At 43.1% G+C, this 25,522-nt stretch overlaps 1 protein-coding gene across 4 annotated transcripts in view; it reads left to right on the plus strand.

Moving 5' to 3' along the window:
• The window catches only part of klhl29 (kelch like family member 29), a 409,128-nt gene that overhangs the window by 252,816 nt on the left and 130,790 nt on the right, over window positions 1–25,522 (plus strand). For all 4 annotated transcript variants that reach the window (XM_033648442.2, XM_033648445.2, XM_078173676.1 and 1 more), the window contains 3 exons: window positions 839–1,035; window positions 8,196–8,308; window positions 10,328–10,474. In XM_033648442.2, coding sequence (XP_033504333.2) covers window positions 839–1,035; window positions 8,196–8,308; window positions 10,328–10,474 — 457 coding nt within the window. The remainder of the gene's footprint in view (window positions 1–838; window positions 1,036–8,195; window positions 8,309–10,327; window positions 10,475–25,522) is intronic.

Here is a 25,522-nt window from a genome sequence, read left to right on the forward strand (position 1 = left end):
ATGATTCCATTTATTTTGCCCTTGAGTGGATTATTGTTTCACATGGGACATTAAACATGGGTGGCGAGGTGTTATTTAATGCTCTCATACCTCCCCGGGGGGACCCTGCATGTGAACTAATCTCTGCCATTTGATCCCGGTGATGTGTCCGATCCTCAAGCATCTCAAGCTCTACATTACGAAGGGATATCATATTCTATTTAATTTGCTCATCCAAGCACTCCCTGGCACTTCTTACACCATGCCAGTAGGAGTGGATACTCTGCTTTGATATCCAGCAGCTGTGTAGGCTCGCCAGCAGCGAGAGCTCTCCGGCACAACACGCTTCCACCAGCATACTTTTACAACCCTGTCTCATGTCCGTGTGTGAACTGTGCCGTCCCTTTCTTTCTCTCTGTCTCCTGTCTGATGGTTCATGTGCACCCTCCATGTATGCATGTCCACCTCGAAAAACTATGCATACATGAAAACACACACTGTAAGCATGCCTGTTGAAACAAAGCAATAACTTTTGTTTGCCTAATCTTTGTTCAGAGAGGACATTTTGTTTCAGATGCAGCAATATAGTTGCAAATCTGCTAGCCTCATAGAAACGTAGAAACCATCCAAAGTTCTGTTTCTGTCCCTTTTTTTCCACTTTACGTTGTTATCTTCTTATTGTGTAATGATTCTCTTATTTTCTCCCCACTCTCGTACTGGCCCAGGTGTGTTATGGGTGTTGTGTTGTAGCATATCTGTGTCCCTATCCTCTTTTTGTTTGTTTTGTTCATTTTATTCTGCGCTTTTCCTCTCAGAGTATCCCCTAACTCGCCTCTCTCTGCCGTGATTGGTTGATCAGGTCATCGGGGGAGACGAGGAGCGGCGAGACGCTGGAGCTGAACATGAGCAACATCAGCGCCGACGTGCTGGAGCTGCTGCTGGAGTTCGTCTACACGGGATCGCTGGTCATCGACTCGGCCAACGCCAAGACGCTGCTGGAGGCTGCCAACAAGTTCCAGTTCAACACCTTCTGTAAAGTCTGTGTCTCCTTCCTAGGTAGGAAACAGGAGGGTGTGTGTGTGTGTGTGAGTGAGAGAGAGCGTGTGCAAATGTTATGTGCTTATATCAGCAAGTGTGCAACTTATTACATCAGATATATGCGACCTTTGCTGCTACAGTATCCGCAGCCTCGTATATTTTCATCTACTGTCACGCTTCATCACTATGCACAACCTTACAGAATGTCTTCTGTGAGGAACCTAAATCTCCTCCCTGACTCTGGCACATTGCGCTCCCGTTTTGTCATGTTTCCAAAGCCAGCAGCCGTGCGAGAATTGTGTCTGCAAACGCTCTCAGTTGGGCACGGTGCCTCTGATCTCATCCCAGTGGGCAAGACCAAGCACAGGGGCAGATTTATAAAAAGGTCAGGGAACAATTGTCACTTAAATGTCAAATCCTCTGGCCTCAACCACGAGAGAATCGAAAAATAGCAAAACAGATTGATACTTCGACAAGATATGGAAAATGGAGCAAAGGAGGGGGAAGGGCTTTCAGGAGCCCAAGGGGGAGGTCACATGAAACGCAGATTGGCATGTTCCAGATTTTAGTGGGTAACCAACCAAAAAAAAGCAACCAAAAAGCTGCAAATGTCAGCCTTTGCATACCATTTAATAAATTGTTTTGGGTATCGGTAACACAAGGGAAGTGCATGTTAGCAAAAAGGTCAGCTGCAGGAAAGGAGTGAAAAGAAAGTAAAAAGAGAACCAGCAGCCCACGTTATTGATTTGTTTTTCTTGATTTGAGCGCAAAAAAGAAAAAGGAAAAAAAAGGAAAGCCATTTGTAGACTTCATTCCAGTGAGACGTCAATCCATTCTTCCTCTGACAAGATTCATGACATTTCAGCACATTAGAAGGGGAGAAATACAGGCGCAAGCGTGTGTCCTTGAGCAAAGAGAAATTGATACTGTGTCAGATATTATTGAAGTTTGTAACAAATACACCGAGGAGAAATAGCATCTCCTCGACCTACTTATAGCACTCTGACTTTTATTCACATAACTTCAGATTCAAGCAAATAAAAACGTACCTGCTTGTAGTTTGCCTGCTGCTCTGCGAGAAATCAGGGCTGTTTTATCATCCGAAGATTTAGGGTGAATTAACGACATGCAGTGTTGCAAGGGTTACCTTTATTCCACCACAGATTACTTTCATACATGCCCTAAAATGTAATTTGTAACATATGCCATTAGATTACTCAAATTAAGTGACGTATATTAAATAATTTGGTATCTTTTGGATTGCTCATTTGTCTGGTTCTTATATTACAATGCCAGAAACACACGCCTGTGCTTCTCCTCTGTCATTGCCCCCTGCTAGGTGCACTGCACACACCTTTTTAAAAAATCTGTTTATGGAAAATGCATTCCTCAAATGAATTTTTCACTTACAGGAAGAGAGCATTGCTTTCTGTCCAAACTGAATCCATTAAACATGCACCTCTCAGGGTTCCCAAGGTCATGGAACTCCTGGAAAAGTTGTCAAATTAGCAAAACTGTTTTCCAGGGCTTGAAAATTTACCGAATGTATTGGAAGACTGACCGCTGAAACATCACTAGTATCACGTGATATACAGTACAGGCCAAAAGTTTGGACACACCTTCTCATTCAATGCGTTTTCTTTATTTTCATGACTATTTACATTGTAGATTCTCACTGAAGGCATCAAATCTATGAATGAACACATGTGGAGTTATGTACTTAACAAAAAAAGGTGAAATAACTGAAAACATGTTTTATATTCTAGTTTCTTCAAAATAGCCACCCTTTGCTCTGATTACTGTTTTGCACACTCTTGGCATTCTCTCCATGAGCTTCAAGAGGTAGTCACCTGAAATGGTTTTCCAACAGTCTTGAAGGAGTTCCCAGAGGTGTTTAGCACTTGTTGGCCCCTTTGCCTTCACTCTGCGGTCCAGCTCACCCCAAACCATCTCGATTGGGTTCAGGTCCGGTGACTGTGGAGGCCAGGTCATCTGCCGCAGCACTCCATCACTCTCCTTCTTGGTCAAATAGACCTTACACAGCCTGGAGGTGTGTTTGGGGTCATTGTCCTGTTGAAAAATAAATGATCGTCCAACTAAACGCAAACTGGATGGGATGGCATGTCGCTGCAGGATGCTGTGGTAGCCATGCTGGTTCAGTGTGCCTTCAATTTTGAATAAATCCCCAACAGTGTCACCAGCAAAACACCCCCACACCATCACACCTCCTCCTCCATGCTTCACAGTGGGAACCAGGCATGTGGAATCCATCCGTTCACCTTTTCTGCGTCTCACAAAGACACGGCGGTTGGAACCAAAGATCTCAAATTTGGACTCATCAGACCAAAGCACAGATTTCCACTGGTCTAATGTCCATTCCTTGTGTTTCTTGGCCCAAACAAATCTCTTCTGCTTGTTGCCTCTCCTTAGCAGTGGTTTCCTAGCAGCTATTTGACCATGAAGGCCTGATTCGCGCAGTCTCCTCTTAACAGTTGTTCTAGAGATGGGTCTGATGCTAGAACTCTGTGTGGCATTCATCTGGTCTCTGATCTGAGCTGCTGTTAACTTGCGATTTCTGAGGCTGGTGACTCGGATGAACTTATCCTCAGAAGCAGAGGTGACTCTTGGTCTTCCTTTCCTGGGTCGGTCCTCATGTGTGCCAGTTTCGTTGTAGCGCTTGATGGTTTTTGCGACTCCACTTGGGGACACATTTAAAGTTTTTGCAATTTTCCGGACTGACTGACCTTCATTTCTTAAAGTAATGATGGCCACTCGTTTTTCTTTAGTTAGCTGATTGGTTCTTGCCATAATATGAATTTTAACAGTTGTCCAATAGGGCTGTCGGCTGTGTATTAACCTGACTTCTGCACAACACAACTGATGGTCCCAACCCCATTGATAAAGCAAGAAATTCCACTAATTAACCCTGATAAGGCACACCTGTGAAGTGGAAACCATTTCAGGTGACTACCTCTTGAAACTCATCGAGAGAATGCCAAGAGTGTGCAAAGCAGTAATCAGAGCAAAGGGTGGCTATTTTGAAGAAACTAGAATATAAAACATGTTTTCAGTTATTTCACCTTTTTTTGTTAAGTACATAACTCCACATGTGTTCATTCATAGTTTTGATGCCTTCAGTGAGAATCTACAATGTAAATAGTCATGAAAATAAAGAAAACGCATTGAATGAGAAGGTGTGTCCAAACTTTTGGCCTGTACTGTACATCAGTGTAATCAGCCAGTTGGCATTGGGAATGTCAAATGTGTGACTTACCCGCAAATACCTCAGAGGTGCATGTTTGATAGTGTTTGGCTTACAAACGACAAATACTTAAGAGAGAGGCAGACCCTAGTGAAGCTGAACAAAGGTTTTGCACCCAAACGTTTAATGTGGGCAACATCAGGAAGTGGTTCTGGTCCGCCATGCTAAAGGGAAACAACTCAAAGACAACCAAAAGGCTCAACAGACCATTGACGTTGCACATATTTTACACCTGCTGTAACGTTACCCCTCTACCAGTATTGGTTTATCTGTGAGACAACCTTAACTGACACTCACCCAATCCATTGGCCTATCCAATGATCTGCTATTGTTTGGAGTGATGTGGACGCTGAAGACGGTCAATTCACATTATGCGTACAGCTCCTGTGCAGAGCTATGTGTCCTGACATTAAAATTGTGGCCAGATTTAGCTGTGAGGAAACAAACTGCTCGTACCTTTGCACATTTGGAGCTGCACTTCTTCAAATCACATGTTGTCAGAGAGGTGTCCAGGCAGGCTGTTTTAAACTCTTTCAATATAGTCAGGGAAATGGGGTAAAATGTTGAAATGAAGGCCAAGGTTACAGCTAGGGTCTCGCTTATCCGCTGCCTGGCGGGTTCGACTTGGGGAGCTTCCCCCCAGACCCTACGCATATCCACACAAGCCCTGGTCCTACCTGTAGCTGAATACTGTGCCCCTGCCTGGAGCAGAAGCCCACACGTGAATAAGGTAGACACTGCCATCAACAGCGCCCTCTGGATAGTGACTGGTTGTTTGAAACCCACCCCCGTGTCTCACCTGCCAGTCCTCGCTGGAATTGCTCCGGCCAGTCTCCGACGGGATGCGGCTACCCTCGCCCTGGCAAGAAAAGCCCAGAAGTACGACTGGCACATCCTGCACAAAGCCACAACAACACCGGCGCCACCATGCAGGCTCAAGTCTCGCCATCCCTACAACAAGGCGGCACAAGAGCTGCTACAGTCTATTCCTGAGAACTTGTCCAGAGACGCCTGGCTGGCAGCATCCTGGAAACAGACTTGGGAGACGGCTGGCCCCTCCTGCATCTACCGATACATCCAGGACCCAGGTGGCGGTGTAAAAGGAGAAGACCTACCACGCCATCTATGGACCTCGCTGAACCGTCTACGCACTGGGTTCGGCCGCTTCAAGTCATCTCTGAAGAAGTGGGGCCTATTGGACAGTGCGGCATACGAGTGTGGCGAGTCTGAACAGACTGCCGTGCACATAATCATGGGCTGCCCCCTATACAGCCCACCCTCAGAATCCAGCCTCTTCGACTTAGGACGGGAGACGAGGGCATGGTTGCACAACATGGAGTTGGCCATCAGATGATACACGAAAGAAGGAGAAGAAGAAGAAGGGGTAAAATGTGGAAAAGTTGTGGGAAAGTTATCAAAATGCCTTGGTAAAATGAGTGGGAACCCCGACTTCTTTTACATCATGTAGACAAACCACGTAGGTTATCGATCAGTGGTGCCGAACGCTGGAGATGAACCACTTAAAAGATGGGCGAGATTTTCTGTCTTTCTGCGTTGTACTTTTTTTAAACAGAAAACACATTTTATATTGTATTAGCTACTGGTAATGACACACAACATAGCCAGCAGCAGGCTGTTGTTAGTGATGGTCATTTACCAGAAACTTTCAGCTCCCTGGTGATCTCCCTTCAGCCAGCTGCCACATGATTTAGGTTTTTGCAGCAGAATAAGAAGGTTTCATAACAATAACTTCTCATGTCAACTTCATGAGTCAGACATTTTTTAGCAAAGCAAGTGACAGGAATAAATATAAACAGGGCGTCCAACAAAAGTTCAGCTCAAAACCGCAGCACTGTGCCGCTCACGGCCAATCATACCGACACGCTCCCATTGCATTCACTTAGGACACGGTGTTAGAGCAAATAAACAAACAAATGACGTAATCTCCTCAAGTAATCTATTTTTAAAGACACGGTGATGGTAATCAGAATACCAACAATTTAAGCCGTAACTGTACTGGAATATACAGTTACTCATACATCATTACCTGTATTCTGTTATCCCACAGACCTGGTGTCCTGCTCCAAATTGAAACTGAAACTGATATATTGGCCACAGTCGGAGGGGTTCTTCAGATATTATCACATAGACTGCATTTACATGCACAAAATGTTTTGGGGTTTTTTTGTCCTTATTCCAAAAAAGACAACATTCCTATCAAGCTGTGACAATAATGAAAGCGAATATTCCACATCTATTTCCATTTACATTCAGCCGTGCACACTCCAATTAAAGTGCCCTAACTTTATCAGGTCAGAATATGGAAAAGTGGAACAGCTGAAGCAGCTTGTGCCATTTTGCTTCTTTGCTTTAAAAGAAGTTAATAAAATGAGATTTTCAACAATGGTGTACTTGTTCAGCAAACACAGCCTCCCTCTTTTACTTCAGCCACCCTCTTGAAAAGGTCAGCATTGTGATATTTCCTCAGATCCACAAATCAGTTGATATCAAAGTCTTTCACGATGTTTAAAAGTAGGTGTGTTTCTTCTTCCGACCAGAAATATGGGCTTTTCTTTTGGGCATGCATCTCAGCCCCACTGCCTCGCTGGTTTGTGTCCAACACACAGAGCTGATTGTAAACAGGCAAGAGAGCGTGTGTCAGTAAAAAAACCCAACTGAATTACATATTCAGAATGCACTGTATGTTCAAAGAAGGCTCCTAAAACTTCTATCTGCAAATCCCACATGTCTGAATGGGAAAATGCTTTGTTTGGAGAAAGGCTTAATTCGGAATATTCGGAATGTCAGCACCCTATCAAAATCAGAATATTGTCTTATGTGGACTACTAGTGGAGCATTATCGTGCATGTGAATGTAGTCACTGTCTCAATTAAAACAGATTTTGCAGGCTTTTATGCAGCATCTTAAACTTTAAACCTGGCTGCCCAGCTTTGAAGAAACTGATGAAAGGATTATGCAACATAATGTTCAGAGTGTGCGAGCGTACGCAGTGAAATATCGCTTTATCTGCTCAAATGGCACAACAGAGGGACACTTTCAAACAGCCTTTTGTTTCGCCCCCAACCCCCACTTTGATGCAGCGTGAAGCCCACTTTTATTTGGTCTTTGGTTTGGGCTTTTGTTTAGTTGTGATTTAGCAGATGTGAGGTGACCTTTATTGGCTGATATTTGTTTAGGACAGACTCTCAGACTCTGTCTTCAGTGATAAAAGGCCTGGCACTGCTTCCCTTTGATGGCTATTGTTTAATCAGGCCTCTTTCAGTGGCCACTGACCCAGTTGATCCACACGTTTGCCTGCCTATGTGTGTGTGCGCCACACCAACACTTTTCCTTCTCTTGTGATAAATGGCAATGTGTGTTAAAAAACTGAAATTACAGACACACCACCGTAAATGCTGCACCCTTACAAGAGATCACAGACGGCAGCATAAGCCTTCTCCCCGCTGGCCTGGCTATCAGGGTAGTTTCATATATTCTCAGCTCTGTGACTGTGTGTGCATGTGTGTGTGTGTGTGTAGTAGACCCCGAGATCTGACAGGACTTCTTTAAAGTGGCCCAGCTAATCCCAAATCCCGCTCCCTGCCTTCCACCACCTCCTGCCTGGGCTGTGAGCGATCGATTCCCCTCGTTGTTTGTCCCCGGAGCTGTTTTGAGTTATTATACTTGTTCTCCCTTAGTCTCAGGCAGATATACAGCCCGATAGGCTATGGGTCTGTGGTACCTGCAGCCGCTTTTTCTGTCTCTGCTTTCCACGTCTGTGATCTTTTTCTGGATGTCTGAATGATGTTTTTTTTTTCTCCGTCTTAATCAACCTGCCTGTGTCTTTGTTTCTCTCTTGTTTTTGTTTTCTGTGTCTCTGTCTCATCATCCCTCCGACCTCGTTTATCGACTCCAGAGAAACAGTTGACTGCGGCTAACTGTCTGGGAGTGCTGGCTATGGCTGAAGCCATGACTTGTACGGAGCTCCATAACATGGCCAAAGCTTTTGCACTGCAGAACTTCCCTGAGGTGGGTAGAGATTTGTCATTCTTAGTCATTCAGTCCTTGATTCTGGTGGAATAAACGCAAATAAAACTATTCATAAGGTCTAAGTTAAATCATTATTATTAAGTATAAGTATATCAATTACTCAACCTGTTAGACTGAATTTTTGAGGAAAACATTTTCTGACATGCCTCCATGGCAAACGAAGAATCCAGAACCTGAGAAAATTCTTCATACATTGATGTCATGGGGGTTTAACAACAGCAAAACTAACTAAAACATCTGCTTACAAACTCTCACACAGCTCGTCCAGTATAATCCAAGTCTCATTTATCCAGTCCTAAGCTCAGTAGTTCCTTAACAAACTGCCCTTTCCATCAGGGAACTGAACAGAAAGTGAAAATCGATGCTCTTTTCAAAGCCAGACTCCATTGACAAAAACAGTAATTTTACCTCACTGAACACAGGAGCTGCTCCTGGTCTACCGCTGCCTCGATCGATAGTTTCTTTGTGTTATTGTGTGTTTTGAAGGGTTGGTTTGGTTCACTTAGTCACACAGTAACAACAATAACCTAACTGATCACAGCAGCAGTAGACCAGCAGCTCCTACATTCAGTGATATTAAATTACTGTTTTTGTCAATGGGGTCTGGCCATAAAGAGAACATAGATGAATTTAACTTTTAGTTCAGCTCCCAGTCAGACAGGGCTGGCTGTTTGGGGACTACCAGTATAGGGACCAATTAAACAAGCTTTGCATTATACTACATAAGTTGTGTGAGAGTTAGTAAACGCGTGTTTTCAATATAGTTTGCCCTTATTTACTTCAGTTCATCAAGAATTTTCTCCATTTTGAATTCTTTGTTCACTGTGGAGACATGTGAAGATAACAAGGATTTTCTTGACAAATTCAGCATGACACAGGTTAGTAATTGATATATAAATGATGATTTGGGGGGGCTGAAGTATTCCTTAATGAATGACTTAAGTTTACTTGAGTGTTACCTTATTTTGAACAGACACAGATTTTTAATGTGAAACTGTTTTGGCTTCTGTTAAAAACGTCCAAATTTCTGGATCTTAAGCTCTCAGAAAAAAAAAAGTTAGCACACATTAGCAGGTCCTGGGCTAGCAGCTCCTCTCCAACATGCCTTTTACTGGTTTAAATCACCTGGGGTCTCATTGATAAACATTGCGTACACACAAAACGAGGCCTGAAAGAGGCTTATGCCACTTCCCACGCAAAAGATGTGGTCTATAAAAACAGACTTCATGGGAGAAACTTTGACCCATGGTTACAGACATTTTGGAGATGGGAACTTGGCGATGCAGATGGTGAGTTGGACGCCTGAAATTGTCTTATATGTTTGTGCATGCTATTTTTGGCTTTTCTTCATACAGTACATACATTTTAGAGTGGCTCCTACGCACTGTTTTATAAATGAGACCACAGAAGCGAAACGTTTCCCTTGCCAGAATTTGTAGACTTGCAATTTTAACAGCTCTACGTAGTTAAATGATTTTTTGTCTATTTAAGTTGTATTTATTGTTATTATTTCCCACTTTGTTGTGCCTTAGCCTTCAGACAGAGTTAATACCATTAATAGCCCAGTCATGAATGACATGGATAAAAGATTTGTAGCTGTGTTTTAGGTAATAAAAATACATTCACAATTCTACCGTATCTATATTTCACATACAATGGCTGTTAGCTGAGAACTCAATCTGCTTTGTGCAACACTCTGCAGCTCCGTCAAAAATAGATAAAGTACGTATGTTTCTGGGACACTTATGCGGCGCACCTTCTCGTTGATTATATTTTGTACTGTTAATCTGGATCTGCAAAGTAACCACAGCTGTCAGCTAAATGTAGGGGAGAAATAAATACAATATTTGCCTCAGAGATGAAGAGCAGATGTATAAAGTAGCAGAAAATACATAACTACAAGTGTGTACTTAATTAAATGTACTTAGTTACTTTCCACCACTGCTAATCAACAAGTTGTATGATTTGAGTTTGACGAGATATTTCATAACTCTTCAGGTGGCGGTACAGGACGAGATTTTGAACATATCCAAGGAGGATCTGGTGGCCTACCTGTCCAACGACAGTCTCAACACCAAGGCTGAGGAGCTGGTCTACGAGACGGTCATCAAGTGGATCAAACAAGACCCCACCTCCAGAGTGCAGGTAATAAAACACACAGCTGATGAGTGTTTGTGAAGTGTGTGTCTGCTCAGCTCTGACACCACGGTGTACTTTACCAAAATGAGCACATATTGTATGTGTATCATGAGACAGAGAAGCGAGATAAAAACTCTCGTTACCACTGACAGTACAGATACCGTATGTCTGCCGAGCCGCATTAGCGCGGCCGTTTTATCGACTATCCCCGTCTACTCCGAGAGCTACACAGCATGATAAACCAGTAAAGTGACTCGTCGTTCTCTCTTGGTAGTGTTCATCAACTTCAGGGCTTCAGATGCAGCCTAACACAGCAGTTGTTCAGAATCCCAGGAGTGCTTTGCCCTCAGAATGTGCTCTATTCTTAGTTACACTTCATTTGGTTGTGAGACACTGTACCGCATGAAAAAACACAACAAAAACACAGACAGCCGCAGTCCCTCTTTTTTTGGTACGCTTAACAGGTGTACGATTTATTCCTAGAGGCTGTTAATCACAATCAAAGGTTATATCCCCCAGAGAGGTATTGACAGTGAGGTACAGCGGGTCAAATTTTAACAAACACAGAATCAATAAGCCTCAAGGTCAGAGCGTCGGCTCACATTCATGAAAAGGTAAATGGACTGCACTGCAGACGGATATCTATTTGGCGGGTAAAAACCTCAGGTCATGAGATTTTTATGGATTCGGTCACAAAACCATGAATTTAAAGCTGATGATTTTTAAGTATTTTATAGCTGTTTAAAAATGGAGGTGAGATTATTATCAGATAAATTACACCGGTCCATCACCGGAGGAGTCATTCACTCGGGGTAATGTCTTCTCATCAACCAGCATGAGGAGGAGCTGCCTTATATCAGCTGGATCAGACTCGGTGCAGACCTCGGCAATCAATGTAACTTTATTGGCATTCACTTTCATGAGGCACATATGTCAATATTTGATTTTTCTTTTTACCTTTTGGATTAAACATTTAGCGTTTATCTTCTGATATGTAGCACTCAAAATCCATCAGGCCTACTGGGTGATTTGTAGTGGAGAATTTTATATTATTGTGCACAACACAAAGCATAAGGATGAGCCATTGAAAGCAGATGGTGATGCTCGTTAGTCGTGCACATCGGCGCTAAGATAGAAATAAAAAAGAAATAGCACTGAGGATGGTTTTATGACATGGTGACTGATAAATCCACTGAAATTGGAATTTCTGGGGTGACTGATAGGAAATTTGACTCGGTGCAAATTCACAAGGAGCCACAACAAGGCTGACGCACAGTTTTTAGGAGAACACACGACCCCTGTCATCTGCATCGAAAAACCTCCAGCCAGCTCAGTCCAGCGGACTCCTGCAATCTCACACTCTAATGGAGAGGTGCAGAGGTGAGTTACTCAGATGAAGTAGAAGGAAAAAAAAGAAAAAGAAATGGAACATTTTCCCGGTTGTCTGAACAACCCACCGCACTGATTCCTGAGACGAGACACCCGGGTCACCCCGTCTCCGAAGAGACACGAGAGAGAAGAGGAGGAGGAGGAGGAGGAGGAGGAGGGCTGGATAGAGAGAGCTGGAGTGAGAGAAAGAAGCAGAGCGAGACAGAAAGACATAAACGGGCAAGGAGTGATTGAGAAAAGAGAAAGAGATGGTGAGAAAGAGAGGTCCTGTGCTCCAATCTGATATCCAACAGTTTGTGCCTCTGCATACTGCCATGACATCCAGGCAGGGGAGATGTGATTGAGCTCTCGGTCAAGCTCAAATCTCCTGCCCATGTGTGACCGAAAAACAATGGAGCAAGCCCGAGGCCTGCAGAGCGGACAGGGGGAGGAGAGCAGAGAGAGAATAGGTTGTTTCCATCATGCCACAGGAGAAGGTTTTGTGGCCCTGAGGGCTGAGTTTACACACACACGGTCCAGCACCAGCTCATCATCGCCACCCTCCCTTGCCTCCGTCCTGGCTGCCTGTTTGGAGGCAGACAGTGGTGGAAATCACTCCCCCAGAACCTGTGACACTTTTTAATGACATGTCAGGGCAGAATGTCACAGCGCTGAAAAAAAAAATCAGGCAAAGGGGGGAGGTGGAGGAAAACCTTTAAACCTTGAGGTAAGTTTCTGTGCGTTTGTATTCATCTGAGCGCACACGTATGTGTGTCTTTGTACGTTCGTGTGTCTGTGCATGTGCTGTGGGTTGTAAGCTGCAGGCCATAGAGTGGAAAAGTGGCATATTGAAGGCGCTGGGTAAATAATATGCAATTTTCTCTCTCCGCTATGCTGTCACTAACATCCGATGGCACCAGGAAACAGGGCCCGGACATCGCTTAGAGACGGAGGGAAAGCATTTGAGCGTTAATAATGGTTTGCTATGAGACACAAAGCCAGTGAATGAAAGAGGAGAGCTGTGTCAGTTTTCTTTGATGGAGTATCGTTGCAAGTGTGGCCCTGCATGCGTCTGTATATGTCTGTTTTAATCTCTCTTTTTCACTGAAATATACAGAGATTTCAAAAGAAAAGGAAATACCTTTGTAACAGAGGAGCATTGGGAAGGATTTACTTCTAAAACAAGTTACGTATTTACAACAATTCATGGGAAAGCTGTCTTAGAACTGTAACCTCAGCATCTCCTCTCTGCCCCCCTCCCATCTTTCTGTTAGGCGATCTCTCCTCTCTTTTATTCCCACATCTCCAAACATTCATCTTAACTTAGCGTCAGATGTGGCAGAGAAAATAATATTATTCAACTGGAAAGACTGGACAAAATTATCAATCAGCCACTGGCTAAATTTGATAACAGACCACTCAAACCTAGGTAAGCTTATCAGGCCCTAAAGTACAGTCTGATCCCATTACATCACCTGGTCTCCTTTCCTGCAGTTAGATCCTCCTAACCTCAATATGAAAGACCCCACAATACACTTGCTCAACACTGCCCACCATGACTGGCTCTGTCCAACACACAATGTCACAGTTCTACATTCCTGGTTACCTGCTCTTTTCTACATGCCCAGTCACCCAGCTCCCAGTTAGTGATTTCCCATTCACCCTGGTTTTCTTGCGCCTCAGCGTCAGTCACGCTCACCTCATCAAGGCAACTCAGTTCACCTGTTCTTCATTACTCACAGCCAGTATGTATAACTCAGCCTCACAGATACTTGTTGCCAGATTGTTCTTCGTCACTAATGCAGCGCTCTCCAGCACTTTATTCCGGACAGATTTCCCCTTTCCGACTCTGCCTGCCTTGTGTGATTCCTGGTAAAAAAAATACCAGCCTTTTGCCCCCAACCTCAAGACCTGTTTCTGCACCCTTGGTTACCATTTGCCTGTGGCTGCTTGGTGTTACCATCCGATGATGAGACAACAGTTTGAGTGTTCCTATCTGCTTACCTGTGGTTTCCTACGGTCCAGAGACTGGACCACACTCACCATGTGTGCGTCCTGCGAGTACTTAATCGCCGGCTTCTCAACCTACCTTCTGCCTGTCTCTTAATGGTTCTTCTGCTTATACTGTGTACCTACCTGGTCCCAGATCGTCTGCCTCTGTCTCCTACCTGCTCCTACAGGGTACCGTTGCCTGTTATTGAACTGAACTGTGTGTGTGTTTGGGCAAAAGTCACCGCCCACTCACCTGCCTCCCAGCCCAGTTCAGCCTGCCAAACTAGGCGGGCTGTCAAGGACTTAGTGGAGAGACTTAGCTAGAGTATTGAGCTGTATTGTGTGCTGTTTATTTGTCCTGCTCTGTACCTGCTGAGTCATGACATTAAACGTCATTACCAACTGTTCCTGGCTTCCTGTGTGCTGCAGTTGGGTCCAAATCCAAATTCATTACACACCAGATATAATATATTCGTGTTCGACAGCTTTAGAGGTTTTGTGGGGTGAGTTGTTTTTTTAACCTTTGGACAGAGTCAGGCTACCTGTTTCCAGTTTTGTAGATAGATTATGATAACCACTTCCTAGTTTTACCTTTGTACTTAACAGCAAGTTATATTAACTCTCTTAACTATCTTTATTTATCATTGTATATCAATAGTTTGTTACTGTTTTGACTGGTTGACTCAACTATTCACATAATTTGTCACTTTAAAAAAAGTGGTTAAGAGAGAGCTGAGCCAGAAGGCAAAGCTTTGGATTTACTGGTCCATCTGCATCCCAACTTTCACCTGAGCTCTGGGTAGTGACCGAAAGAATGATGTCGTGGATACAAGCGGCCGAAATGAGTTTCTACAGAAAGGTGGCAGGGCTCAGCCTTAGAGATAGGGTGAGGAGCTTGGACATCCGGGGGGAGCTCGGAGTAGAGCTGCTGCTCATCGTGTCGAAAGGGGTCAATTGAGGTGGTTCAGACATCTGATCAGGATCCTCCTGGGCGCCTCCTGTTAGAGGTGTTCCAGGCACGTCCCACTGGTAGGAGGCCCCGGAACAGACCCAGAACACACTAAAGGCATTACATTTCTCATCTGGCCTGGGATCACCTTGAGGTCCCCTGGGAGTAGCTGGAAAGTGCTGCTGTGGAGAGGGATGTCTGGAGTACTTTGCTTGGCCTGCTGCCCCTGTGACTCGGCTTTGGATAAGTAGATAAAATAGCAGATAAAAATCCATAAAAATGGATAAAAAAAAAAGAAATGTCATCTGAACATAAGGTATGTAAAAAAAAGCCACAATATGGGGCGCCCACTAGCTCACCTTGTGGAGCCGGCACCCCATGTACAAAGGCTGTGTCCTTGCTGCAGCTGCCGCAGGCTCAATTCCAACCCATGGCCTCTTGCGTCATGTCATCCCCCCTTTCTCTCCACCTTTCATGCTGTATCTGTCCTATCAAATAAATCAAAAAGCCCCAAAAATATCTTTAAAAAAGTCAAAATATGTCCAAAGCCAGACAGTCCGACGTCCAAAACCCCAAATCAGTTGATCTCAGGCACAGACTGTTGAAAAGCCGTGAGCCACACAAAGCACGGGCAGCGCAGCCAACGACAACACAAACTGCACCAAACAACATTTCAAATGGCACCAATATATGGTTTTGATGTGGCTGTTTTCTTCCTTTCTTTTATTATCGCCCTGCTTTTAATTTGCAGTTGGCGTAGAGGCAAAATACTGCTCCTTATTAGGTTGGAGCGTGTGGCCAGATATTACACGTTGCACCTTTAATGTACTCATACCTCTAAACACTGAGGCTTATCCTTTAATGACCATAAAACAGAACATCTGAGAACCAAATCTGCCTCCACATTCAGCCCACGAGTCACCGGCTCCACAAGCAAGAGGTGTCCCGCGTCGTGTTTTCTCTGTGAAGGTGCTGACAGAGACAGAGACCTGTCCTTCCTTTCACCCGGCACTCTTTTGTGGGACGACCACAGACACCTGGCTCCAATTATAACAGGCCAGTCCCTGCCAAATCCCTGAATAGGACCTCCATTACGCCTCACTTGAACATATTTCATAAAGGATCCTATCTTGCCAGGTGACTCAACCTGACAAAAGAGGCTGATTAATTGGCTCTTTGGAAAGTGGCCAACTAATGTAACAGCTAAAAAGGACAGTTAATGGTGTGTTTTCATGATAAAAAAGGCCAGCCTCGCCATTAGCAGAGACCTGCTGTCCACTCATCAGAAATAACAATGGCCTGCCCTGACATTTGCAGCTCCCAAGCCAAATTAATATAGTTAAAGGTATTACTTCATATCCTTTAAAGTTACTCGTTATTATTTTGGGGATTTTATACAATTGACTCTGGTAATGTGGCGAGGTGATTTTTTTTTGCCTCCAGCACTCATTAAGAAGAAAAAAAAATAATTTTCCCAGAACAAATGATGCTATCATTATGTAGTCAGAGTATAAAATTATCAAAGGACAAAAATGCTTTGAGGCTGTGTTGGGATATAAACGTTTCCCTCATTGTTTTACGATTCATTTACCTTCAAAACTACAAATGACCCTTTCACCACAAGCATCACTTTTAATTTAGTGATTCTCTTTTTGAGCTCCGAGTTCAAAACGGGAACTGTTCATCAGCGTGGACCCTTTAAGAAAAGGTTAATTGTGTTTTTGGAGATGGGGAGCTTTATGTCACAACAATCATCCCTGAAGAGGAAACTGATACAGTTGTAGAGCGAGCGCCGAAATGTACGGGCAGGCCGTCACCAGCACGACCTGTGACAAATTCTCACTCTTGAGGAGACGTAGCCAGGCAATGGAGATTGATGCAGTGTGCAATCTTTCTCTCCTGCCTCTCTGCCTCTCCAACTCACACCAATACATCCCCGCACACACACACACACACACACACACATATATATATATATATATATATATATATAGGGATTTACGCAGAATGCACAGGATGTCACTGTTCATATCCCAGCGCTGTGCTCAGACTTTCACACAAGACTGGGAATCGCTTGTATATCGGCCCCAAGTACGACTCACGTATTAGAGAGCGGGATGGGATCTGATGCAAGCCACTGAACTCCGGACCTCCGTTCTCATCTGTGTCCTTTGTCGTCCCAGAGCGCGCTCAGTCCTGATGTGTGCAGCCAGTTGAACCGCAGCCACTCAAGCACGGCGGCTGCATATCCTCAGCGAGTCAAAGGCGTGTTCATTTCCAACCGGGCAGCTCTTAGGAACACACAAGGATTGCATGAGCCGTACGACGTATGGAGAACAAACAAATTACAAATTATCAGTTCAACGGAGGCAATCTTTTGTTTTCCCAAGATTCATAAGGAATAATACAAATATGCTGCACTACATCATGGATGGGGAAATACAGATGTTTATGCTACATGTCAGGAATTGGTGGAGTGTAACTAAGTGCACTTGGGTCTATTGTTTTTAATGCAACTTTATACTATATATATATATATATATATATATATATGTGTGTGTGTGTGTGTGTGTGTGTATGTATATATATATATATATATATATATATATATATATACAGTACAGGCCAAAAGTTTGGACACACCTTCTCATTCAATGCGTTTTCTTTATTTTCATGACTATTTACATTGTAGATTCTCACTGAAGGCATCAAAACTATGAATGAACACATGTGGAGTTATGTACTTAACAAAAAAAGGTGAAATAACTGAAAACATGTTTTATATTCTAGTTTCTTCAAAATAGCCACCCTTTGCTCTGATTACTGCTTTGCACACTCTTGGCATTCTCTCCATGAGCTTCAAGAGGTAGTCACCTGAAATGGTTTCCACTTCACAGGTGTGCCTTATCAGGGTTAATTAGTGGAATTTCTTGCTTTATCAGTGGGGTTGGGACCATCAGTTGTGTTGTGCAGAAGTCAGGTTAATACACAGCCGACAGCCCTATTGGACAACTGTTAAAATTCATATTATGGCAAGAACCAATCAGCTAACTAAAGAAAAACCAGTGGCCATCATTACTTTAAGAAATGAAGGTCAGTCAGTCCGGAAAATTGCAAAAACTTTAAATGTGTCCCCAAGTGGAGTCGCAAAAACCATCAAGTGCTACAACGAAACTGGCACACATGAGGACCGACCCAGGAAAGGAAGACCAAGAGTCACCTCTGCTTCTGAGGATAAGTTCATCCGAGTCACCAGCCTCAGAAATCGCAAGTTAACAGCAGCTCAGATCAGAGACCAGATGAATGCCACACAGAGTTCTAGCAGCAGACCCATCTCTAGAACAACTGTTAAGAGGAGACTGCGCCAATCAGGCCTTCATGGTCAAATAGCTGCTAGGAAACCACTGCTAAGGAGAGGCAACAAGCAGAAGAGATTTGTTTGGGCCAAGAAACACAAGGAATGGACATTAGACCAGTGGAAATCTGTGCTTTGGTCTGATGAGTCCAAATTTGAGATCTTTGGTTCCAACCGCCGTGTCTTTGTGAGACGCAGAAAAGGTGAACGGATGGATTCCACATGCCTGGTTCCCACTGTGAAGCATGGAGGAGGAGGTGTGATGGTGTGGGGGTGTTTTGCTGGTGACACTGTTGGGGATTTATTCAAAATTGAAGGCACACTGAACCAGCATGGCTACCACAGCATCCTGCAGCGACATGCCATCCCATCCCATGCGTTTAGTTGGACGATCATTTATTTTTCAACAGGACAATGACCCCAAACACACCTCCAGGCTGTGTAAGGGCTATTTGACCAAGAAGGAGAGTGATGGAGTGCTGCGGCAGATGACCTGGCCTCCACAGTCACCGGACCTGAACCCAATCGAGATGGTTTGGGGTGAGCTGGACCGCAGAGTGAAGGCAAAGGGGCCAACAAGTGCTAAACACCTCTGGGAACTCCTTCAAGACTGTTGGAAAACCATTTCAGGTGACTACCTCTTGAAGCTCATGGAGAGAATGCCAAGAGTGTGCAAAGCAGTAATCAGAGCAAAGGGTGGCTATTTTGAAGAAACTAGAATATAAAACATGTTTTCAGTTATTTCACCTTTTTTTGTTAAGTACATAACTCCACATGTGTTCATTCATAGTTTTGATGCCTTCAGTGAGAATCTACAATGTAAATAGTCATGAAAATAAAGAAAACGCATTGAATGAGAAGGTGTGTCCAAACTTTTGGCCTGTACTGTATATATATATATATATATATATATATATATATATATATATATATATGTATATATACACACATATATATATATATATATATATATATATATATACACACACACACACATATATGTATATGTGTATATATATAGGAAATATTGTACTTTTTACTTCACTACATTTATCTGAAAGCTTTTGTAACCTTACAAATTAAGACTTTTGCAAAGAAAAACATAAGAGTTATTCAAATATTGTGTTTTGTTATAAAATAAACTATAACAAAGAAGTACAGCTGCAACCATTAGTTGATAATTCAATAAGTTAACTGACAGAGAATTTATTTGCAACCATTTTTAATAACAAATAAGTTGTTGTCTTTTTTATTCTTAATAATTTTGAGTTTTGGGGCTCAGAGGTAGAGCAGGTCGTCGACTAATCGGAAGATCGGCGGTTCGATCCGCGGCACCTCCAGCCCATACTGAACCCCAAATTGCCCCTGATGGCTGTTCCATCGGTGTGTGAGTGTGAGTGAATGGTTACTTGGTGGCACCATGTGAGGTAGCCTGGCCATTAGTGTGGGATTAGGTGAATGTGACATGTGATGTAAAAGCACTTTGAGTGGTCGGAAGACTAGAAAAGCAGTCTACAAGCACATTGGGTACTTTTTCTTTTAATACTTAAACCCTTTCAGAACCCAATTATGTTCCTAAAAATATATATATTTATTGTATATTAATTAAAATTAATGGTGGATTTCTACTCTAAAAGCACTCATTAGCCCAAAAATGGATTAGGATACTTTATTGTGTGTTATTTTTTTCTGTCGATTCCAGTGGATGAAGAATATTAACACAGAAACCATCTAATAGTAAAAATGTCAACAGACCTTTTTTCCACAAAACCATGAGTTTATTTATTTTTCATTAATAGTTAACTCATATCAATGTATAAAGTGAAGATTTAAAACAAATTGCGGACATATTTTGTGTTATATTTGTATTTGTTAGATTCTGAAGAATCTTCAGAGGACAGTATGTCGAAAATGTACTGAAATTAATATGATGTTAACATAATCAAAATGATGTTTTATAAGCTTATTGTATCATTAGAAAATCAAATGAGAAATGTATTTTCTATTTAGATAGTATTTTCCTATTCTTAGAGCTGATGTCCATTCCAGTGGACGGATATTTTTGAAAATATCCTGAGTAAAAGATATCAATCTTGAATATAATTTTTTGATATGTATAAGTATTAGAACTTTTTATGGTTATTTTAAACACAGTTTCAACACAAATTATGTATTTTATCATTATGATTAATAGACTGAAACCTGTCTTGCACTTCGTCCGTGCCTTACAGTTGGTCATGCTTGTTAAAAAGGGGGGGCGTGGCTCTACTACAGTCAACTTTAGATGATGGCGAACACTGTGATTGGCTCATAGACATCCCGTCAAATAAGTCTGCATTGATTGTCAGTAATCTGTGACAGTATTTATAGGTCTACACATCCTAGGAGAGTTACATTCACCGGAATGGACGGGGATTTGAACAGGTTCCATAAATGTGTACTTACTTTTACTTAATTACTTTATGTGCACTTCACACCCAGTAACACACTGAGGCAAACATTTGTTCACTGTAAGGACAAAACACCCAGACATAAGCAGAGTAATGTAGTGTGTGCAGTCCGGTGCAGCCAGGAATGCATAGATTTGTACTTCGGTAAAACCAAACAACCACTCACAAACACATGGCACAGCACAGGAGAGCCAGCTCCTCAGGTTAAGGCTCAGCTGTCCACTTTCATCGCAAAGACAAGGAACACTCCTTTGAGGACAGCAGTGTGCACATCTTGGCAAGAGAAGAAAGATGGTTTGAAAAAGGGACGAAAAAAAACATTTACGACACCACTTATCACCCACCTACAATGCAGTCTTGGGATCCCTCCCCGGACGACTTCACACCCATTCACACCTGGTCCCATCTAACCCTAACAACTCACATGTGACCCTAATGAGTCTGCAAGGGTTCACACCCCGTTTGCACTGAAGAAGCTTCTTGGATGAGAGGCGACATGTCTTCAAGAAACTCAAACAAGTCCAGTTGCCTACATCCGGTTGTGATATAGCACTTAAGCTTGCTTTTACTGAATAGTTTCAGTGCAGGACTTTAACTTGTAACAGTGTTTTCACAGTGTGGTATTTAAACTTTTACAAAATACTTCCACTGGATGTCAAAGATCAGTGGGTTGAGAAAAAAGCTAAAAAGTTTTGAATAAGTTTACAGCAAGCTGGCATTCATACAAATATGCTTTGTATTAAATGAGCTGAAGAAAGCCTCTTTTTTTTTTTTTTTTTTTTAATAAATGAAGTCATGCTGAAAAAAGCCTCAGAGGAGAACACATTGCACCTGTCAGTAGTTGCTCAGGGCAGCAGTCAGCGTCTGTCGTCCGCTACATCTCTCTCCATCCCCCTCCCCATCCGTCCTCCCGGCTGATATGAACACATCGTCATGCAGTTGCAAAAAAAACACAACAAAAAAAATACACAAACCCGCTCAGCAAAGCATCTCTTGAACCCAAATGAAGTGCCATTTGCAAGAGCATATTTTACTCATCCATTATGTGTTACCAGAAGAAAAAGCACATTCATGTATTTTCACACACAAACCTGCGCATGCTGAAAAGGACACTGAGCTGTGGTCATTTCAGCTGAGTGGGTTTGTTAGCGCTGTGAGGCTAAACATGGGCACGCGCTCTATTGAACACTTGTGAGTCAGTGAGTGTGTGTTTTTATTTTTATTTTTTGTTTTTCATACAGAGCTGCGTTTTAAGCATCGGGTTGTCCATTTTTCACACTAAAGCAGACGCGTTCTCCTATCAGAGCAAAGTAAATAGATATGACCATTCATGTGTCATTTATTCAGTGCCGCTGCCGTGGCACTGAATCATTTCACACACACACACACATACAGTTGGAGGCGTTAGTCCTCGCTGACAGTAGTGGAATGGGAAATGCTCACTGGACATTTGTCATCTGTGTTAGCGGATGGCGGCTTCCAGGCTGCTTCTCTGCTGCTTCTGACAGATCTGAGAGGCTCCCTGTTACACACATTATCCCTGCCTTTCACCAGGATCAACCCATTCACATCCTCTGTCCACCTTCCTCAATGTGTGTGTGTGTGTGTGTGTGTGTGTGTGTGTGTGTGTGTGTGGATGTGTATGAATGTGTGAAAAAGAAAGACGTATTTTGGGTGCTGGGCTGTGCAGCAGCATTTTCTGCAAGATAGAGACCATTAGAGAGGTAAAGTCACACAGTGTTGTCTGTTGCATATCAGAATACAAGTGGATAAGCATATGGACTCGTCATAAATGATCCTTGTCCAAGGAAAATAGAAGAGAGGGGAAAAAGTGTGTGTGGGCGGACAAGCTAAAAGTAGCGTCTCCATATGTCCACAGACTCCTGTGGATGCTTTCCATATGTTCCACGGGTTGAAAAACACTAAACTCTTTATTACGAATTTAAAAAGATCATGACATGTTGTCTTGAAAGCTACTGTTTATCCTAAATCGAAATGCATATTTTACCTCCTACCTGTAGCACTGATAAACATGTTTATTAGTCTAGGTTGTTTTAGTGTGAGTTGCAGAGTGTTGGAGATATCGGCCATAGAGATGTCTGCCTTCTCTCCAATATAACTGAACAAAATGGCACTCGGCTTGTGGTGCTCAAAGCGCCAAAAAATACATTTTAAAAAGCTCAACAGCAACGTCTCATTACAGACATCATGACCTGGTTGCTCAAGATAATCCACAGACCTTGTTGTGAGCAGTTTCATGTAGGAGCTATTCTCTTTCCACCGAACTACACCCTCCAACTGCGTCACTGCACAGAAGGAAGCGTGCATCTACTGCTAGCTCACATAGCACCACTTAAGCCCCTTTTACACTGCCAGATTTTGTGCAAATGTTGGGCCATTTTGCCAGCAAGCTGCAAGCTGAGTTGATCTGAGGTGCCCAATTTTCTGGCTTGTAGGGTAGTCTTATTGGGAAAATCTTTTTGGTTTAAACAGAACGAAGCGCCCTTCTGCCATGGGAGGGGCTGTTGATGACTTGTGGGAGGAGCAGGAAACAGCTGATAGCAGGAATTAGCGAGCAGCTAGTAGCAAGAGGGAAACACAAAGCTGACAGACACTGTAAAGATGAGCAACTGGGGAGATAAAGAATTGCACGCCCTCCTTGCCCTCGCAAACGAAGAGGCCATTAACTGTCAAATGAAGGGGACGGTGAAGGACGGGCAGACTTACGAGAGAATCGCAGAAGGACTGACCAGCCGCGGCTTCCCTCCCACGTCACTGTTTATGTCACACACTGAGCTACATGTTTTGTTACTTGCTCACGCCCCCCCCCCCCCCCCCCCCCCCAATTGCCCCGAAAAAGGCGCATTCTGTATGAACAAAAGTAGGTAGGCGGCATTTTACCACACTCCCTGATTTTGGTAATAAAATGCATTAAACCAATCTTTCAAAATTCCTAAAAATGCAACGACATAAGAACTAGGATTATATGAATCCTTTTTTCTGATGTTTCATTGTAACATCTCAAATTCTCCTCTACTAAATGCCTATTGCTTCCCTCTGAGCAATGATACGGTTGGCAGCAGTGGTCATGGATGGATTACTGAACGGGCCTACTGGCACAGGCCCAGGGGCCCAGAGTGTCAGGGGGCCTCTTGGCCTTCTCTTGTAAAATGTCAAATGTCAAATTAACACCCACCCACCAGGAATAGACTCAGAATGACCACCAAGAGACACCAACCCTCAAAATGATGCATAACATCTACAAAGAGATGCAAATTCACCAAAAAGTCTGTGTGTCTTGCTCTTTGTAGGAGTAGGAGTGATGGTGGGGCCTCTTGCATATCTGTGGCTCATTGTCTCATTGTCTCATAATCTGCTCCTGTGTGTAGCCTGACAGAAAGAAAATAGTTCCTACATGAAACTGCTCACAACAACACCTGTGGATTATCTTGAGTAACCTGGTCATGATTTCTGGAAAGAGAAATCTGCTGTGTTTTTCAAATGTATTTTTTGGGCACTTTGAGCACCACGAGCAGAGTGCCATCTAGTTCCATTATATTAGAGAAAAGGCAGACATCTCTACTGCTGATATCTCCAACACTCTGCAGCTCACAACAAAACAATCTGGACTGATAAATAGCACTACAGGTAAGAGGAAAAATATGTATTTTTGATTTGGGGGTGAACTGTCCCTTTAAAGGCACTGTAGACACGATGTTTTTCAGTTGGCACAGCAGCTTTAATGATTTGCATCCATTAGATGCCATCTCTGTTTAAAAGCACACACGGATTGCTTGCATGAGTAGGCGAGGAGATGAAAATGACAGGTCACACCATTCGTCTGGAGGGACAGAGCTCGCATTCACTCTGCGTGCCTGTGCATGAGAGAGCGATTGCTCGAGAGGTTGTTTGAGAGAAATGGAGTCACACACACGGCGCCTGCCTCTCATCTGCTGAGTGCAGGCGTGTCACTCATTGGTATGAGTGTCGTGAGTAGTCTCATTTACCTGGTTCCTATTGCACACATACTGACAAGTCAAATCTAACCCTTTTAGCACATGGCATGTGTCCAGAGCGTTCAGTCACTCACCATACTTCCGTAGAGGACCTTAAAAGCCCAACTTCCATCAATATGTATTTCACCGAAGGAAGGTTCCTGTCTGTTTAAATGTCAAATCTTCTACTTTTTGTTAGCTTGTGAGGCAGTGAAAAATCAGACTTCAGATCAAGTTAGGACATGTAAAAAATCACTACCTATCCAGGGAAACATATGTATGGATCTGCCTCGGCCCTGTCACAGCCCAGACGGTAATTTCACATGGCTACAAGAACACGGTAATTTAATTTTCCTACAGTGAAGACTCGAGCCTCAGTTCAGCAGGAGGGCACACCACGTCAATATTAGTGTAATCCCGAGGGGTACATCTGCCTCTAAAAGAGCAAAGCAGAAAGGATTCCATCCACAAACATAATGGCTGAATAGAATTGTGTCAGTTTGTGTTTTGAAGCCTCAGACAGGTGGAGGAGACGGAGGAATGAAAAGGCTAAACCATCAAGAGCTGCTTGTATTTTAAACATAATATCTCAACAAAGGGACCGGAGTACAGGATTATCATGGTGCCGCCGTGTTGTCAAGATGGATCTGCCTCTTTGGATGAAAGTTCAACCCCAAATCATGAATTACTTATCATTTGACTCCGTGTTGCACTTTTAGATGAGTAGAGTCTACATATAAATCTATAAAGTGATTAGTAGTATAGAGGGAGAGGTACAGCGTGGCATTTAAAAGCTGTGCAAAGCAAATACAGAAATAATCCTCCCCCAAATGAGTAATATAACTCTATTTACTAAGTGGGCAGAGATTGAAAAGATGGCAACATAGTAATTGACAGCATAATGAATAAATACAGTGAACTGAGATTTGCATAAAAGTGTGTGAT

The sequence above is a fragment of the Epinephelus lanceolatus genome, chromosome 13 (assembly GCF_041903045.1).
Source record: "Epinephelus lanceolatus isolate andai-2023 chromosome 13, ASM4190304v1, whole genome shotgun sequence".
Taxonomy (NCBI): domain Eukaryota; kingdom Metazoa; phylum Chordata; class Actinopteri; order Perciformes; family Serranidae; genus Epinephelus; species Epinephelus lanceolatus.